At 40.8% G+C, this 19890-nt stretch overlaps 1 protein-coding gene across 1 annotated transcript in view; it reads left to right on the plus strand.

Annotated features, from left to right (window-relative positions):
- Nucleotides 1-18799, plus strand: part of RIOK1 (RIO kinase 1) — a 56636-nt gene extending 37837 nt beyond the window's left edge. The window contains exons 14-17 of the mRNA XM_082259206.1: nucleotides 4683-4802; nucleotides 12533-12586; nucleotides 14046-14189; nucleotides 18409-18799. Of these exons, the coding sequence (XP_082115332.1) occupies nucleotides 4683-4802; nucleotides 12533-12586; nucleotides 14046-14189; nucleotides 18409-18519 (429 nt within the window). The 3' untranslated portion in view covers nucleotides 18520-18799. The remainder of the gene's footprint in view (nucleotides 1-4682; nucleotides 4803-12532; nucleotides 12587-14045; nucleotides 14190-18408) is intronic.
- The last annotated feature ends 1091 nt before the right edge of the window (nucleotides 18800-19890 follow it).

The raw sequence follows: 19890 nt of genomic DNA on the forward strand, positions 1-19890 counted from the left end.
CCCATTCATTAGGGAAGGGGAGGGGTTGGCATTACCTGATTTGAGGGGGGTACTTTTTACCTTTTTCAATTCATTTGCTTACATTTGAGATTGTTTCTGCAGTTGAACAACGCTGTTGTACCAGTGGAGGTGGCTGCGGCTACATTGTATGAGACTCTGATAAATGTGTTATGCAGAAGAGAGATTCCGTCACTAGAGGGTGCGGAGGTTATATATTTGCAAAGGAAAATATTTTTTGTGTGTTCAGCGGCTTTCAGATACATCTCTTAGGTTCATGTACACTTGGCCGTCATTTGCCACGGGAAAACACAACACACGTTTTGTATTTTCCTCGAGCCGGCGGTCAAAATGCGATTCTTCCGAGTTCAGGAGAGGGAGTTTGAACCTTACCTAACCGCAGCAGCTCCTAAACTCTATGAAAGCCTCTGTGTTAATGTACATGTAGGCTTTTATCAGAGTTGCATTTAGGAGCTTTGGCAAAAAAAAAAAAAAACACGCCAAAAGCTTCTGACCTTAAACTTTTGGAGCTGTTGGTGTACGTGAAACCTTACCCTGTCCCCTAACACTCCTTTATGGTTTAATCCGACCTTGAGGGAATTTTTTATTGAATGATGGATTCTTGTGGGCACATATTAGATATGTTCATCACCTGTTTTTGGGGGACACATTTATTTAATTTGTGGAGTTGCAGTCAGAAAGTCATGTGCCTATAAATATGTTCAACTTAAACATGCTGCAGCTAAACCGTTTATAAAGGGAGAGGTTGCCCTCTCCACTACTAAATGGCAGATAGTAATTTTGGAGGCAGACCATGGTAAATGTATATCTAGGTATTACACTGTATTGACCTCTTCTAATGAGTAATTGGTACAGAGAGCTTGTGACAGGAGGCAAAGTATTGTACCAGAGTTGTCAGAGGAGATGTAGCTGTAAGTTTTACGTACCTACATACCCACAGTTATTGCATCTAATGACAGGGTGATTTAGCTGCGATATCTACATCAAACAAATTACACTCTGTTTAAAAATCCAAAAAAGTGATAATGCAGTATGTCACAAGTGCCAGGTGTCGGTCCTTTCTACATATGGCGTGGGGCTGTTCCAATGATAGGCTGCTTTAGTCTCAAGTGACATAGTTTATGGCAGTGCATCTGGGAAAAATTCAGTGCTTCACTTTTTCCAGATTTTGTTATGTTACAGCCTTATTCCAAAATGAATTAAATTAGTTATTTTCCTCAAAATTCTACAAACAATACCCCATAATGACAACTTGAAAGACGTTTGTTTGGAATTTTTGCAAATTTATTAAAAAAAATAAAACTAAAAAAATCACATGTACATAAGTATTCACAGCCTTTGCCATGACGCTCGAAGTTTAGCTCAGATGCATCCTCTTTCCACTGATCATCCTTGAGATGTTTCTACAATTTGATTGGAGTCCTCCTGTGGTAAATTCAGTTGTTTGGACATGGTTTGGAAAGGTACACATCTGTCTGTATAAGGTCCCACAGTTAACAGTGCATGTCAGAGCACAAACCAAGTCATGAAGTCCAAGGAATTGTCTGTAGACCTCTGGTACAGGATTGTGTCGAGGCACAGATCTTGGGAAAGGTACAGAGAAATGTCTGCAGCATTGAAGGTCCCAATGAGCACAGTAGCCTCTATTATCCGTAAATGGAAAAAGGTTTGCAACCACCAGGACTCTTCCTAGAGCCGGCTGCCTGGCTAAACCTGAGCAATTGAGGGTGAAGGGCCTTAGTCAGGGAAGTGATCAAAAACCTGATGGCCACTCTGACAGAGCTCCAGTGTTTCTCTGTGGAGAGAGGAGAACCTTCTAGAAGAACCACCATCTTTGCAGCACTCCACTAATCAGGCCTGTATGGTAGAGTGGCCAGACGGAAGCCATTCCTCCATAAAAGGCACACGAAAGTCCGCCTTGAGTTTGCCAAAAGGCACCTGAAGGACTCTCAGACCATGAGAGACAAAATTCTCTGGTCTGATGAAACCAAGATTGAACTCTTTGGCATGAATAGCAAACGTCATGTCTGGAGGAAACCAGCCACCACTTATCACCTGGCCATTACCATCCATATAGTGAAGGTTGGTAGTGGCTGCATCATGCTGTGGGGATGTTTTTCAGCGTCGGGAACTGGGAGACTAGTCAGGATCGAGGGAGAGTGAAATGTAGCAATGTACAGAGGCACCCTTGATGAAAAACCTGCTTCAGAGCACTGTGGACCCCAGACTGGGACAAAGGTTCATCTTCTAACAGGACAACGACCCTAAGCATACAGCCAAGATAACAAAGAGTGGCTACAGGGCAACTCTGTTAATGTCCTTGAGTGGTCCAGCCAGAACTCAGACTTGAACCCAATTCAACATCTCTGGAGAGATCTGAAAATGGCTGTGCACAGATGCTCCCCATCCAACCTGAGGGGATTGAGGGGTCCTGCAAAGAAAAATGGAAGAAATTACACGAAAATAGGTGTGCCAGCTTGTAGCATCATACTCAAAAAATACTTCAGTCTCTAATTGGTGCTTCAATAAATTGAGCAAAGACTTTGAATACTTATGTACATGTGATTTTTTTTTTTTTTTTTATAAATTTGCAAAGATTGCAAACATTCTTTTCACGTTGTCAGTATGAGATATTGTTTGTAGAATTTTGAGAATAACAACACATTTAATCAGTTTTGGAATAAGGCTGTAACATAACAGAATGTGCAAAGAGTGAAGTGTTTAAATACTTTCTGGATGCACTGTAACTTTGGCTTCCCCAACATCTGTAATCCTTTATGTTGGTGTAGCACCCTCCAATGTGTGCTAGAAGTATAGCCGTGTTTTGGGCTGGATGACTCCTCTCAGCAGCCCCCTGGTGCCTCCTTGTTTCCAGAGTGTTGGAGAATGTTCTGGAAGATAGTGGGTGGGGTAGTCAGGTGGAAGACGGAAACTGTCGGTGGCCCCAAGGGGTACCCCCTAGCCTGGGGGGTGTCCTGTCTTGGGCCGGGGCTCGGGTACTGGATAGATCCTGCCAGAAACACAAAGGGAGGAAGCTTTCCTGGAGGCACAGGAGCATGAGAGGACTGAGTGAGTAATTCAACACTTGTGGGGACTAACAAAGGGGGGAGACTGCCGCATGTTGCCAGTCTCCCTTAAAGACAGTGATGGGCTTAATCTTCCACCTTTTCCCTGAGAGATCTCCAGAGAGTCAGTTTGGTGCGCTGGTGTAGAGGCAGCCTAAGAGGGAGGGACTGGGGAAAGAAGCAGCTCCCGCCAGGGGGGCTAGCATTGCCTTAACAAGTTGTGCTGGGATCAGTGGCCACAAAGGAAGCAGAAGGAAAGGTTACACACCGTTTCACTCCACGTGTGCTATTTTAAGAGACTGTGAGTTCCTGCCTGGAAGGGCAGTTACTTACCTGACAAGGTGTCTGTCAGTTCCACCAGGAGTGATTCAGCAGAAGTGTGTGCAGGAGGAAAATTGAAGAGGAGTCTGTATATAGGAAATTGTCCCTGAAGTTCCTGTTTAAAGTCAAGTGGGCATCCCATAAACTCCCTATCCCCATCCAAGTTTATAAACCCCCTACTAAAACAACAACTGACTGTTTTCCGACTTTATGTGCCTGTGAAGATTCATTGTGCCTGGTTGTGCAGGAGTGGGGGATCCCTGTTCATCTGCAGCTCCTACGTGGGATGTGCTACACCTGTTAAAGATTATTGAAAATGGGGAGATGAATAATGCCACAAAGAAATGTATGACTACTTTTCTCTTTTATGTGAAGAAATTGATTGCTAGGAGATGGCTACATACTGATCACCTTAATGTAGACCATGAAAAATAATGATTAATGCAGATATCCCTCTTTGTAGAATGATATATGAGGCATTGGGGTGTCCTAAAAAGTTTACGAAAATCTGGTTTTGATGGAAAGATTCCCCTGGAATATATTTTGGAGGAGGATGGTAGCCTTATGTGCGGTTAGGTTTGAGGACTGCTAATTTAAAAGCTTGGGCCTGGCCTCCACTGGGACTCTGTTGGTTTGAAGGTCTGCAAAGATGGTGGAAAAAGGAGGAATGGATGCATTAAGGTGAAAAATCTTTAGTGTGCAGGTCCCCTCCCAGCCCCCCTTAATACTTACCTAAGCCCGCTCTCGATCCAGTGATTTGCACGAGACCCGAGACTCTCCCAGTTCTCTCCCTCCTGATTGACTGAGATGTAGAAGCTGGAGCCATTGGCTCCCGCTGCTGTCAATCACCGCCAGTGGGGTGGGGCTGAACGTGCTTTCTGTCTCTTAGGGACACAGAGAGCCGGCTCGGGAGAAAGCACACAGCAAGCAGGAGAGGGGCCCAGTGCGCCAGCGGGGGACGTTTGTGTGGTGTATTTTTTAATTTTTTTTCTTTTACAATTACTTTAATTTTACAAAACATTAATCTTTATTGTTTGAAACTGGATACAGTTTTTAAAAATGTAATGTTTTAATGCTATAGTCTGTCATGCCTGTGTCTGGATAAACTGTGTGTCTTCCACGTATGACAAGTGATGGGTGTAATATTTTTTGGATTCTAGCAAAAACAGAAAAAAAAAAAAACGGATTGCTAAATGAAACCTTTGACTTTTGCAGGTCTTACAATATCTGTGAAATTAGATCTGTCATATATTTTTATCACTCTTTTTTTATTTATAGGTGTTTAAGAAGGCATATATTCCCCGAACTCTGAATGAGGTGAAAAACTTTGAAAGGGATGTTGAAGTAATGCAGAACTTAAAAGAAGAGGACCTTTCATTGAACACCCAACATGATAATGTGAGGAACTTAACCTAGTGTATCTGAGTTTATTGATTTGCAGATTTGTAGGTAGCTGTGATGTAATAACATAATGGTTTTTATTTAATTTCCTTTTATAGCAATAATTGTAAGTGATATGTGTTACATTTTAAGTGAGCTTTTGATGGGGAAAGCAACAGGTTACCTTTAATGGTAGTCTGCCAAGCTGCCTGTGCTTTCTTACGCTCTGCTCCCCTCCTGCTCTATCCAGCCATTGGAGAAAAGCGAAAAAGCCCTATGTAAGCTCTAAGTCACTACAGTTGGAACTTGCACAGGCTTAGGACTTTCTCCACCCCTAACTGAGTTCTTGGGTCTGATGATTTCCCTACTTAACCACCTAGTGCTACATCCTGGAAGAAGGACAAAGTGCAACATTCTCCCCATACCCAGAAGTACTTTGTATTTCCCATCTGTCAAGGCATCAAAACCAGATGATGGAAATTAAGATAAAGCTATTATATGCAGGAAATAAAGCCAGTGTTTACCTCCCTGGTACCCAAAATGCAGCCCTAAGGCCTTACGTGGGTTCTTAATTAGGCCATTAAAGGAAAATGTTCTTTAGACTGGGTTCTACTAAGTATATACCATTGTTACACTTACTGGTAACAGTATTTCCGAGAATCTTCCAGGACAGCTACTTGAGAGATGATTGGCTCTGCCTTCAACTGGAAACACAATCCAGAAACCGATTGAAAAGCCCCTCCCTTATCCTCAGTTGTTTGAAGTGAAGAACTTCCACCAGTGTACACGAGGGGAATTTTAAGGTAAAAATGTAACAATTTTCAACCACCAACACCAAAAACATCTGTGTATGAATGTAGACGCTGTCCTGGAAGATTCTTGGAAATACCATTATCGGTAAGTGTAACCATGGTTTTCCAAAATCATCCAGGACAGCTACTTGAGAGGATAAACATGTAAACATAACTTTTTAAGGAGGGGACTAATGCCTGTAACACCTTCCTTTCCGAAGGACAAGTCTTGGCTGGACAACATTTCCGAATGGTAGCGCTTCCTGAAAGTATGGCTTGAGGCTCATACCTCAGCATCAGAGATTTCTTCCCTCGAAGCACCTGCCCTCTTTGCTTCTGGTGAGGCCATTGACTTTTTAGTAGTGAGCCCTAATACTAGCAGGTAATACCTGGCCAGAACTGATGATTGCTGAAATAGTACTGCATCTCTAATCCTTTAGGCCATGGTACTCTAGGAGTCACTAAGCCCTAGATGGGATCACTATATAAGACTAGAAGTTGGATACATCTTTGTTATTCTTATTTCCAGAAAACCCAAAATGGCCACCTGCACCTTAGGGAAATAAACCCTTTTTAACTCCTTCCTGGAGTTAATCTAGAACTGTAGGAATTGAATATAACTATATGCCTTTTTTTTTGGCCAGGAATTAAAACGTCTTCCAAACTTTAGTGTTTAGTTTCCTGGTTTTTCCTTGACAGCGAAGGAGAAGTGTGTTAATCCCCCTTCCAAACATCCTCTTCTCCCAGTAATTGTCCTTTCAGCCTCCAAGCCATCAAGCGGAAAAGTCGAGAGTTCAGATATGATAAATCTGTACAACTCTGTAGAGTCACGGGAGAACCGACTGCCAGAGACTTCAGAGCCGAGACCCAGCTCCTTTTTGTACGCAGGAGCTTTTGGAATTAACTCCTTGAAGCTTGATCCTGGATGATGGTCCTGATTACTAGGGGTAGCAAAGATAGAGGGAAAGCATAGCCCAACCTTAACCCCCTTTAACCGGTTGCAGACCGCCGCACGACTATATACTGCGGCGGTCAGCTCCGGCCAGGCAGAGTGACGTATGGATACGTCACTCGCCTGTCACTGACTTGCGGGCGGGCGCGCGCCCGCCGCGGCTCGTTCACTGACAAGTCAGTGCGTGTGACCGGCGGACCCGATGTCCGCCGGTCACACTACGATCGCTCCGGTGAAGGGAGAAAGGCGGAGCGGCTTATGTAAACAAGCCGCCCGTCATTCTCCCTGGTGTAAAAATGAAGATCAGACGGTTCTACTATGTAGGACCGTTGATCTTTGTTTTTATACCAATAGCAATGTCCCTGCACAGTTAGAATCACGCCCCTAGGACACACTTAACCCCTCCCTGTCCAATAAAGTTAACCCCTTCCCTGCTAGTGTCATTTTTGCAGTAACAGTGCATATGTATAGCACTGATTACTGCAGTAATGTCACTGGTACCCCCAAAAGTGTCAAAAATGTCAGTCAAGGGTCCGATCTGTCCGCCGCAATGTCGCAGTACCGAAAAAAAAAATCGCAGATCGCCGCCATTACACGTTAAAAAAAAACACCAAAAATGACAAATCTTTTCCTTTGTTAGTAAACACGATAACTTTTGCGCAAACCAATCAAAATACGCTTTTTGCGATTTTTTTTTTTTTTTTTTTTTTTTTTTTTTTTATTTACCAAACATATGTAGCATAAAACAAATTGGCCGGAAATGTTAAAAAATTTTGATTTTTTTTTACATTTTTTTTTTTTGGGGAATTTCATATAAAAAAATGTGAAAAATATTATTTTTGCAAAATTGACGCTCTTTTTTTGTTTATAGCGCATGATCAAAAAATCGCACAGGTGATCAAATACCACCAAAAGAAAGCTCTGTTTGTGGGGAAAAAAAGGACATCAAATTAGTTTAGGTACATCGTCGCACGACCGCGCAATTGTCCGCTAAAGTCGCGCAGTAAAAAATCGCAAAAAAAACCCTGGTCTTTTAGCAGCCAAATCCTCCGGGGCTTAAGTGGTTAAAGGCATTATAAATCTACCTACCAGCCTTTCTTCTGTCTAAGATGTACAATGACAATGTAGATCCTTGGTGTAATTTGTTGGTCTGTACAGAGAGTCTGTAGTAGAATAAATCTTTACATTCCATTGTCAGATGTTTCTGATTCTTTGAAACCTAAGGCAAGCCACATGGCACTGCACAGGTTAATGCATGGCCTCTGTAGACTAAAGACAGTCACCTCCTGTGAAGAAACTACAAATTCCACAATCCCTGGGACTTCCAGTCTAGTGCAGGTGAAAACAAAATGGTGATTAGTTTAGATTAGGTGCAGGTGAAAGCAAATAACAGAGCTTACCATGCTGGAAGAGATGTATTTCATAAAACATTTTTGATGCACACAGAGAAATGCCAAGGCATGCATGACCCAAAATAAGAAGCTGCTTGTCTCTCTGGTGAAATAAGGACAGGAGAGGTGGATCCTTGGATGGGCATAGGGTAATCAGTTAGCCATGATACTGCAAACTGCAGCCACCACATGTGAATCCACCATTACAAGGTGAGGCAAACAAACAACAACTTAAAAGTGTACAATCCAAGCATATCAGTTCCCCAACACATGGACATCATAAAAACCTTTATGCAATCAGCAGACTTTAATCCTGTTTTAAGCAGGACACCTTTCTCATACGAAGCTTGCTATATGAATTAGAAAGCGTAATTTCACAACCTCCATGTTAATAGGCCTTAAAAATATGAGTAGAGAAGCATTGCTGAGAGCCCAGTAACCTAAAGCAATAATTACAAGGTACTTCAGGTGGGCTTACCTTCGGAAGTAAAGCTCTGAAAGTAGAAGTGGACCCTAATCTAGCATGCCCGGGAGACTTTATTGCTTGCTGATGACTACCCACCTTGATCCATAGGGGGATTCATTTGGAGGCTTGCTGTCTAGGCCCTGCACACATCCTACAACCCACAGCAGAATGTCCTTCACTCTTGCAGCCCTTCGTATTCACTGGCCCAATGCCACCCTGATGCCAGCTCCTCTCAGTAATCAGAACCTGGAATAGAATGGCGCTGGGATGTGGACATTCACGCTTTTAAGTGGCTGGAAGAAAGAACATATCCGGCTCATCGGGAAGTGTGTCTTATCTGGTTGGTCCCGGAACAGAGCTGGCATCTCTCTGGTCCTCCTCGGCCTACCATACAGGGGACCTGCCCAGAGGCACTATACTGCTGGAAAAATGTAACCCTGCAGGAGGACTGATGACCGTCAGCACCACTACCCCACACCAGAAGGAGCAGGCCAAAAAAGCAACCGGCTGCTGCAGTTGCCTTCATCAGTCAAGCAGCAAGGTCCAGCACATGTCTTCAGGGAAAAAAACCTTCAGGTAAGAAACTTGGCCAGGAACACAGGCACACCAGGACCTAGTCATCTGAGGGGACCCTGACAGCCATAATTATTAGAGCCAGGAGAAAAAACACAAACATGACAAAGTGTACTTCTGAATGGTAAGAACCCCAAAACAACTGAGGATGAAGCAAAGGGAGGGGCTTTTTAATCTTTCTGGTTTGTGTTTTATGTTGAAGATGGAGCCAATCTTCTTTCACAAGGCTGTCCTGGAAGATGATTTGGGAAATATTTGTTTTTTTCACACCATCTTATTTGTTTCTGTGCTGTCCGCCTCTTTCCTCTTCAGTGTTTTTGTTTCCTCTGTCTTCTTTTTGGATTTTGCTGAGTGAATATCATTTGTGGCACAAGTAATTTTTAAGGGGACAGCGGGGAGCACAGAAGGATTGATTATAAAGTCACTTTTTATAGCAAAGATCTTTAGCACTCTCTTGTAATATGTCTCCAGTTTATGAATGTCTCTTGGAGCATTTCTGCAATTCCAAACCGCTTCTATAGCATGCGTGAAGTCTGACAGTTTTCTGTAGCAAAATATTTGGTGAATATTAGGCACAGCCCTTTTATCATGCCTAGGTCCACACCTGTGGACCCCTAAAGCTGGATACACACTATCCAATTTTTGTGGTTAGATTTCCTTCAGATTTACCTTTTCTATGTAGTGCAAGGGCCTGCCAGATTGCATACAAATTGAACGAGTTTAGGTTTGACCTCATATTATATGGTTTTGGTAAGTCTAAAGGAAAAAGTCTTCAGAAAATCTTATGGTGTGTATGGCCCATTAGTCAGGAAGGCTAACTACCACTGGTTTAACCCCTTTACTTCTAGTTTTTTTTCTTTTTTTTTTTTTAATATATTGATGACCGTCTTCAAAGAAAATGTAAACGACCTTCAGGCTGCTATATAGCCCGGAATCCGTTTACAGGTCAGTCCTGTCACTGATTTATTCCTTATGTGGGTGGCGGAAAAAGGGTTAAGCAAACCTCTTTGTTTGCCTTGCATGGGCAAAACACAGGTTCACTTTATTATACTGGTAGTAAAGATAAGAGAAGCTGTTCCTATAAATTTAATCTATCTGCGCCAGAGAACATTTAATACCTAGATACCTAGACAAAACATAGCAGTCAGTATAAATTGATTAAATTTACAAATATGTGCACATAGTTTTTATTTGTTTGTTATGTTTTTTTAATACTCTTAGGCTACATTCACACCTGAGCGTAGCGTTTTTCGCGCGTTTTTTACCGCGATTTTACCGCGATTTTTGCGGCGTTTTTTACCGCGATTTTACCGCGATTTTTACCGCGATTTTTGTGCAGGCGTTTTTAGATTCAATAGAGATCAATGGAAAACGCCTGTAATCTGCCCAAAAAGAAGCTCATGTACTTTTTTGAGCATTGGGCGTTTTGTATACAGCTTCAAAACGCTCAGATGTGAACAGGGGCCATTGAAATGAATAGGATTTGTCTTGTTGGGCGTTTTGAGAGCTGATCCTAGAGCAGAAAAACGCCCCAAAAACGCCTACATGTGAACGGAGCCTTAGGCTCCGTTCACATCTAGGCGTTTTGGGGCGTTTTTGGGGCGTTTTTCTGCTCTAGGATCAGCTCTCAAAACGCCCAACAAGACAAATCCTATTCATTTCAATGGCCCCTGTTCACATCTGAGCGTTTTGACGCTGTTTACAAAACGCCCAACGCTCAAAAAAGTACATGAGCTTCTTTTTGGGCAGATTACAGGCGTTTTCCATTGATCTCTATTCAATCTAAAAACGCCTGTACAAAAATCGCGGTAAAAATCGCGGTAAAAAACGCCGCAAAAATCGCGGTAAAATCGCGGTAAAAAACGCGCGAAAAACGCTACGCTCAGGTGTGAATGTAGCCTTAGGCCTCATGCACACTGGATGTTTTTACAGCTGCTGCTTTTGGCGTCAGACGTTTTTTTTTTCTGCAGCCAGTAAACTCCCCAGCATGTTATCCAATGTGTCCATGCACACATAGGCTGTTATCAGCAGTTTTTGGCAGGGACGTTTTCTGGCTGTAAAACCCCAAAACTAGAGGGTTTTAGGAGGCGTTTTTCAGCTGTAAAAACACTCTAACTCTGATAAAAGCTAAAAACGCTGAAAAACTAGTTTTTTTGGTGCTAACAAGGTTTTTGAGCCATAAGCTTTTGTGGGAGTATAGATTTTGTTAAAAAAATGCTACTGCAAAAAAGCTGAAAAACTCCTTCTACAGCTTTCTACTGACATTTTGATAATGCCCAATGTGCACAAGGCCTTATTGTAGTTGGCATATAGAATTAAACAGATCCACGCTGCTATCTTCAGGCTTCAGTCTCCTCTGCAAGCTGAAAGTTTTTTTGGGAATGAAGCTTTAAGCCTGCATGCAATCACTGTCATGGCTTGACCTAGTGATCACATTATCAGACACCGCAGGACCAAAGCTGTTAGTGACAGCCAGATTTGACAGGAAGCACAGACAGTGTTGGCTGGTAACTGTCAAAGGGGGAACAATAAGTAAAATGGGAACTTTAGGTTGGTACTGTTCTGAGATTGTGTGGTGCTGATTGCATTGTTGACTCCGCTTCAGTATTTAAATGCAGCTTACAATTACTAGCCATTCGTAGCAAAGAGAATACTTTTACATTAAGCCCTTTTTGAGTTTTGCAAACATCTGATATAGTCTGAAGTTATAACTGCAGGTTTACTTAAAAAGGGTTTAGAATTCTGCCATATTCAGCTTTAGCTACTTAGTCCAAGCCTAAATAGTCCAAGCCTAAAACTTTACTCGTCAGGAGCTTAGCAAATTGATGCTTTGTTCATGCAAGGTAATACAACAGGTTCACTTTAAGGCCTCATTGTCAAGATGTGCAGACAGGAGTTTTTCTGAACCACATCACTGGTATCGTGTGTGATTTCTTTTTTTTTTTTTTTTTGTTACTTTCTGCACAGAAATGTGCTGTGACGTGTGAAGTTTTCTGCGCAGAAAAAAAAATCAGTGGCAGCAGTGTCATGGTGTGAACATGACACCGAAAACTTTTTTTTTTTTTTTTGTGCCCTTACAGAGACATATGCATATCTCTGTACTTGTTATGACCAAGCCCAAAATATTCAATGCGAGTCAAGTTGAGTCTGCGCGTTTTTTTTTAAAAAAAATTTTCTGCACATATGGCGAGAATGAGTCCTAATAGTGACCCCACCAGCTGCACACACTTCACATCTTTATGCTCCCCCACTGCTTCTTCTGTCCATCAGGGGAGGAAGCTGGAAGCATGTGTAATCTCAAGGTCATAATTTAGATTAATTCACAGGACTGAGGGCTCGTCCCTGTGTGACAGTGCTGTTTGGCTGGTCTGTTTGTGGTGTTACTTTTCTTCTGTTTCCTTTCCCCACTGCTACATAATCAGATATCTGCAATCCTTCTCACAAAGTCATTAGACTAAAAAGTTATCCACACAATTGGTGATCCTGATCGGTCGATTGGTTGTTGGCAAAGATGAGGTTTCCTGTACCAAGAGGCAAGTGTATATGAATAAGCCAATCTATTTTTCTCTTTGTAGATTCTCTATCAGACCGTCACTGGCCTAAAGAAAGACTTGTCGGGTGCTGAAATGGTAAAAAAATTTGCTTATAGGCATAGATTTACATTTTGTTGCACAGTTGTCAAGTTGTCTATAAAGTCCTCCATACACAAGCAGTTCACTTAAAGTATAACTAAAGGCATAACTTTTTTTTTTTTTTAGTTTTGGATAAAGTGGAGAGGGGTTAGAACGTTTGTCAATTTTTTATTGCTGTCTGTGCCCCCGTTAAGGAGATTCACCCTCTCTATTTGTCTTGCTTACCATTACCATTAAAAGTGAAAGTAAAAGAAAATCCCAAATTTTAGGTTGTGCCCAGAAAAGTAAGAGGGGAAATCTTCAGTGGGGACACTAGTTCTGGTTGTAACGGAACTGCAACCCACACTATACTTGTGGACTTCCATCGGTATTCGGCTTCCTCCCAGTCGTGAACCTATCAGATTTTCCCACCCACCCCCATACAAAGCTAGCCAACAACTAAGCTTGTATATGTTTTGGAACCTTCCAGAATAAAAACTGTTTATTCAAACACAGGCACAAAGAGATATACACACATGAGCACTCCTCCTCCTGATTAAACTACTCCATCAGGTCAGGGGTTGCCTGATTACATTATTATATGCAGATTAAATTGTATATAGAAATATAATTAACATATCTAAAGAACAACCGACACAAACAGTATACTATTTCCACTCCGCAACTAACAGATGACAATGATTCAATCAACCTGAGCCAATTAACTAGCAGACGGCGGTCCTCGAGCTCCTGAAATACAATACACAGTATCCTATTCTCCGTTTCCATTGAGTATCTGTCTTTCACTCCCAGTGATGAGGAGTACCGTCACACTGGTAACCTGGGGGTCCCCAAGGAATTCCCTAAATTTGCAGTTTTCTCTCCCTTCCTATTTGCCTGTGGGATAGGAAGTGAAGGGAAATCTCTGCAATGGGACACACAGAATGAAACATCTGAAAGGGGTTATAACCCTCCCTTGCTAAAATGGGGGGGTTGCCTATAGTTCTACTTTAAGCCTCTTTATTTGGACTGATGGTTGTTTTTGTATGTTGTTACAATCCTGTTTCCTTGTGAACCAGAGCAAAGCTGTATAAATAATACATGTTTATTTTGTTATAAGTTTGAGTGTGTGTATTTACCTGTTATCTCTGTGTTCATGGGATTTTAGGCAAACTGTTAAATGCAATGCTGTACTTTGGAGCAACTCAGCCATTCGCTTCATTTACATTACAGTTGATCTCCTCGCTTGTTAAAACACCATGTCGTATACTCTTATAATCTTCTGTGAATCCTGTGTTGTATAAAGCCGATATTTTCAGTAAACAAAAAAAAAAAAAAAAAAGACCAGACCTAAATTTGCCGAACAAAAATCCTTAAAAAAATGTTATCAAATGAGGGGAAAAAAAAAGTAGCTCTGTGCTGATGAAGCATAGGCTACATGTAGAACATTTGTAAGGTCCTCATTTTGTGTGTGCAGATACCAGCTCTGCTGCAGAGCGCTGATCATGGGCAGCAGGACGACTCTGATTCAGATGGTCCCAGTGGAGATGAGTCTGCTTCAGACTCTGAAGAAGAAGTTCACCGGAAAGATCAGATGCCTAACCTAGAGATGGATAAAAAAGTGAGTGGCCGAGTTCATTGTTTTTATGAGACCGCTTATAAAACAGATCATATTCAAAATTATCTTGTGACTGCCATTATTGGAGTCCAGAAATTGCATCCGTGCAATCAGTCCTGATGTTCTGCCTCACTCAGATTACTCAAATTATCTTTTTGATGTACAAACTCAATTTATGTATTGCAATTAATCAGTTAAAGATTCAACTGCTTTAAATCACCCACAAATAAAGATTAACCACTTTAAGAACAGGCCTTTTCTGGAACTTTTGGCTTACAAGTTTAAATGAGTATTTTTTCTAGGAAATTATTTAGAACCCCCAATCATTATATAGATATATTTTTTAGCAGAGACCCAAGAGAATAAAATGGCGATTGTTGCAATATTTTATGTCAGATTGTATTTGCGCAGCGGTCTTACTAACATAATTTTTTTGTTAAAAAATGCATTAAAGTAAAGTTAGCACAATTTTTTTTTGTATAATGTGAAAGATGATGTTAGGCCAGAGTAAATACATACTTTACATGTCATGCTTTAAAATTGTGCATGCTCGTGGAATGGCGGCAAACTACTATTATTAAGAAAACTCCATAGGCGGCGATTTAAATATGTTACCAGTTTAGAGTTATAGAGGTGGTATAGTGCTAGAATTATTGCTCTTGCTCTAGCGATTTTTTTTTTTTTACACTGTCTTTTAAATTTTTATTTATTTTTGTAAACATTCCTTTGATAGAAATAAGCAGTACAGGGCCTCTTTATTGAGAGATCTGGGGTCAAAAAGACCTCAGATCTCACATTTTACCTTTTTTTAAAAGCAAAAAAAAAAAAGTAATTTTGCCTTTTAAGAGAAGAAAAAAATCATCACCCCCTGAAGGCAGAAGTGACAACTGGCATCGCTCCAGTCCTCCAAGGGCATAGAGCTGATTGTGGGCTATCTTGCCCTCACTCGGCTTTCTGCCCAGGCACCCAACACATTAGATCAGGGATCCTCAAACTACGGTCCTCCAGCTGTTGCAGAACTACACATCCCATGAGGCATTGTAAAACTCTGACATTTACAGACATGACTAGGCATGATGGGAATTGTAGTTCCCGAACAGCTGCAGGGCCATAGTTTGAAGACCCTTGCATTAGATCATCTCAGGGCTAACCGACAGGTCCAGTGAGCCAGAGGACAACTGGGAAGCTGCGGGGGGCAGGGGCCTCTCCTGCCACCTTTAAAAGTTATCCTGTGGCATATCAGCCGCTGGGACAAAATTTTATTTTAGACGCAGAATCGCACGCAGTACATAAAAATACCGGGGTTATGCCAGCTACCTGCTGCCATAACAACAGTATTTACGTCAAAGTAATGACGTAAATGTACTGTGGGCGGTTTTGAAGTAGTTAAAGGAAAACTGCAGTCAAAAATGAAATGTTTTTCCTATTAATAGTATGTTAAATATCTTTGATATTATTCATTTTCTGGCTAGCTGCTTGTGTAGCTTAGAAAGTCTTATCTAAACTAGACAAACAGCTTCTTCCTGTTCTTCACCGACACCACTATCTCCCTTTTATCTGAATTTGTTAAGCTGTCTTTCACTTCCTGAAAAGGTTGTCGGTATGTCTTAGGCAGGCATGCCTAAACCTGCCCAGCCCCCATCTCTCCTATCCTTCACCATGATCTCCTCCTGTCTTCATTGCATCGTTTAGGCTAGCAGCTTCTCCAGGGGGAGGGGGGGGGGGGGGGGTCACGTGACCAGCGCAATATATGAAAAAAGTAGGGTACAAAGGAACATTTTTGAAACTTTAGCAGGATATAGATCGATTTTCTATTGCTCATTACATGCGATTAATGAGTTTTAGGCTCCGTTTCCACTAGTGCGACTTCTCATGCGATTTTGGACACATTAAGTCACATGACCAGTTACAGCCCATTGATTTCAAGGCACCCGTTCCCATCTTTGCCACTTTGAAAATCAGTGACTTTAAAAAGGTGCCTGCACTACTTTGATGCGACTTTGATCCAGAGTAAAGTTGCACTAGTGGAAAGGTAGCGACTAAGTGCAGCTTTGATCAAAGTCGCATCAAAGTAGTGCGTCACAGAGGCGATAAAAGACTAGATGGCCTCTTTGGCCTTGGAGGACAGGAGCAACGTCATGACGGCACTTCCAGTCCAGGGTAGAAGTAAACAATTTTTTTCAAAGCAAAACGTCCAACAAAAAATCATTTATTGTTTTTTTTTTTTTTTTTTTTTTGATATTTTGCTTTTAAAGGTAAAGTAGAAGTTTGGGGTCTTTTTGGCCCCAGATCTCTCCAGAAAGAGGCCCTGTCATCCTTATTGCTATTACAAAGGATATTTACATTCCTTGTAATAGAAATAAAAATGAAATAAAAATTAAAGGGACAGTGTGTATGTATGTATGCATGTGTATGTATGTATGCATGTGTATGTATATATGTATGTATGTATGTATGTATATATATATATGTGTGTGTGTGTGTGTGTGTATATATATATATATATATATATATATATATATATATAAAAAAAAATGCCTGATCGCTCTGCGCTTGCACGCAGAAGCAAACACATACGCAAGTTGTGCACAGTTGTATGTAAACAGTGTTCGCACCACACGTGATGTATCGCCGCCAACATTAGAGCGAGAGAAATAAATCTAGCACAAGGCCTTTTCTGTAATTCTAAGCAGGTAACCTGTAAAGGTGTTTAAAGCCTCGCCTATAGAGATTTTTTAATGCTGTGGTTTGTCGCCGTTCCACGCACAATTTTAAAGCCTGACATGCTGGGTATCTATTTACTTGGTGTAACACCATCTTTCATATTCTACAAAAAAAGTTGAGGTATATATGTGTTGTTTTTTTTTTTCCTTTTTTTTTTAATTCATTAAAATGCACAAATACTATGTGACATAAAAATTGCAAACATCACCATTTTATAGCCTAGGGTCTCTGCTAAAAAAAAAAAAAAAATATATATATATTAAAATTACTATATTATATATATATATATATATATATATAGTAATTTTCTAGCAACAAATATTGATTTAAACTTGTGAACAAAAAGTGCCAGAAAAGGCTTGGTCTTCAATTGGATTATTTTGGAAGACTGGTATTATGGAAGACGACAAATGAACACTCTAGTACAGTGATGGCCAACCTTGGCACCCCAGATGTTTTGGAACTACATTTCCCATGATGCTCATGCACTCTGCAGTGTAGTTCAGCATCGTGGGAAATGTAGTTCCAAAACATCTGGGGTGCCAAGGTTGGCCATCACTGCTCTAGTATTTTGCTTCCTTACCACTTTGTACAATTGTATAATAGTAACATTTGATTAGATCTGCAAATTGTAATTTTTATGTTACAGCATTTTTTCTTACAAATATCGTGAAAACAAGATATTTGTATTTAATATAATATCCCAAGAGTAAATTCCCTCATGAAATGTTTTTAGAACCTGGAAAATGTTCCAGTCTTTTTTAAATGTATTTTACATGTATTTTTTTTTTTTTACATTCTTTACTTTTTAAAAGACAAATAAGAATGTAGGCATATCAATACAACCAATCAATGGATAATTCCACAGCCAATACAGAGATATCTAGTGGTAGTAAATCTCTTGGAAGAATCATCTGCTAGCCAACCCCCATCCTATCCAAACCATTTTTTAACAGAGGACAATCTACAGCCAGCTGCAGATGGAGCCACCATAGAGAGAGAGGAAAGAAAAAGGTGGAAAAAGAGGGGGGGGGGGTGATTAGGGCAGGGTGAAAGGGAATTTTATTCCCCCACAGCAAGAACACCACCATATTCCTGTGAGCAAGTAAAAAGCTTTCATTGAAACCACTTTCGTCAAAAATGTTCTTCCTTATCCTGATGCAGACAGGCTTTCCATAGAATGAAAATCTGTTATTCTCACAAACCACTGCAGGAGCATGGGGGGAGGGGTGGGGGAGAGAGACCCCTGTTTCCAGAGCTGCATTCAACAATTGTATCAACATGGCTTGTTTAAACCTACGGTTCCAATCTTTTTTTGCTTGCTGTTTTCTTTAACTGCAGAAACATCTACTTTGTTTCCATCCAAATTGTTTTATACTGTCACATTAAGCCTCGCCTTTCTTCTTCTTGTTTGTGTGAATTCCTACGTGGCTCCCTGTTGCTTTAAAAAGACCCGCATGCAGCTTGTTTTTTCACGAAGTGTTCCTATTTTTAATAGGAAAGGAAGAAACTGGCGAAAGAAGCACAGAGAGAAAAGAGGAAAAACAAGGTCCCGAAACACGTGAAAAAAAGAAAAGAGAAGACCGCAAAGACGAAGAAAGGCAAATAATGTACAGCAATGTCTAAAGAGTACTTGCTGTGTAATTTTTCCATCTTACAGATGAGCTGGCAACATTTACAGTGTGCATGGACACACGATTTTATAAGATTCCCATAGACATTAGACTTGTGCTCTACCTGCAGTTATGATGGATTTCCATCACTACTTTGATTTCTATGGGACAGACCGTGTTTGATTACTTCATGTCACCTGCTTCAGGGACAGGCTGACTAAACTGGACAATTTTATCTGACCTTTTGGTACTTGTGTGTCTGTGACTTGTTTGGACCATATTGACAGGAATTGGAAAAAGTCAAACTAACTATGTTAACTATTCCTAAGGTAATATAATTACCAGTGTGTAAACTTTAATTGGAGAAACACTTTTTTTTTTTGCCATGTTTAAGCTAATATACATATGACCATATATTAAAAGAGCTATTTTAAAGATTTTGAGATAATTTAAAATTATGGTTATATCCTAAAGTGGCTCAAAATCCCCTAGTCATGGATTTTGAACAAAGCACATATATCTGTAGTGTTTACTTCTCTCTCTCTTCAAAGCTCTAAGTGTCATTTCTCTCTGGTGCTTCATTCCTCTGTTATTAGCATGAGTCACCTCTGATAAGTTTTCCTGACATGAAATAAATTTGTGTCGGTAGGGGGGGGGGCGGGAGAGACGTCTCAGAACGGAGTTTGTCTATTCACAACACAGTTCTGCTGGGTGTTCCGTTCCTGCCCCCTCCTCTGTGCTGACACAGATGATGAAAGATTTATAACCCAATCTGCACTTCTGAAAGTGTGTAGAGAGAGGAAGACTGCAGATAAACTAATAAAACCTATGTAGGATGATTTGTTTCATCTCTGTCTGTCACCAGCTGTTCACTTCACTCGGTATATGTGAGAATTGACAACTTTAAGGCAAATATTCTATGTAATGAGCCTGATCAATCAATTTAAATACATATATATAGTGCAAATAAAATGAGCTAATCTATAAAAAGATATGTGGACCCCTAATACTATATCTCAAAAAAAAAAAAAAAAAAAACTTGCTTGTCTGGTCTACTGCCTAAACTCATGTTAGTTCCATAATAAACTAGGAGAAGAATACATTTCTACTCATGACATTTTTGTGCACTGTTTACCACAGCCCATTTGATCATTAGATGACATAACCCCTGCGGAGGTGATGCTGCGACGTAAAGACCCTTCACAGCCCTGTCTCACAATTTTATAGTGCTCTCCTGTTCCTACAAGAGCCAGGTTACCCGGCATATCTTGCCCGTTGGGAAACTGATTTACAATCCTGTCCTAATGATGTACAAAGGGATAAGATCCTGCAATTGTCTCATGTATCTTCCCTCTCTTCCAGAGTAG

This window comes from Pelophylax lessonae (genome assembly GCF_965119305.1).
Source record: "Pelophylax lessonae genome assembly, chromosome: 5".
Classification (NCBI taxonomy): Eukaryota; Metazoa; Chordata; class Amphibia; order Anura; family Ranidae; genus Pelophylax; species Pelophylax lessonae.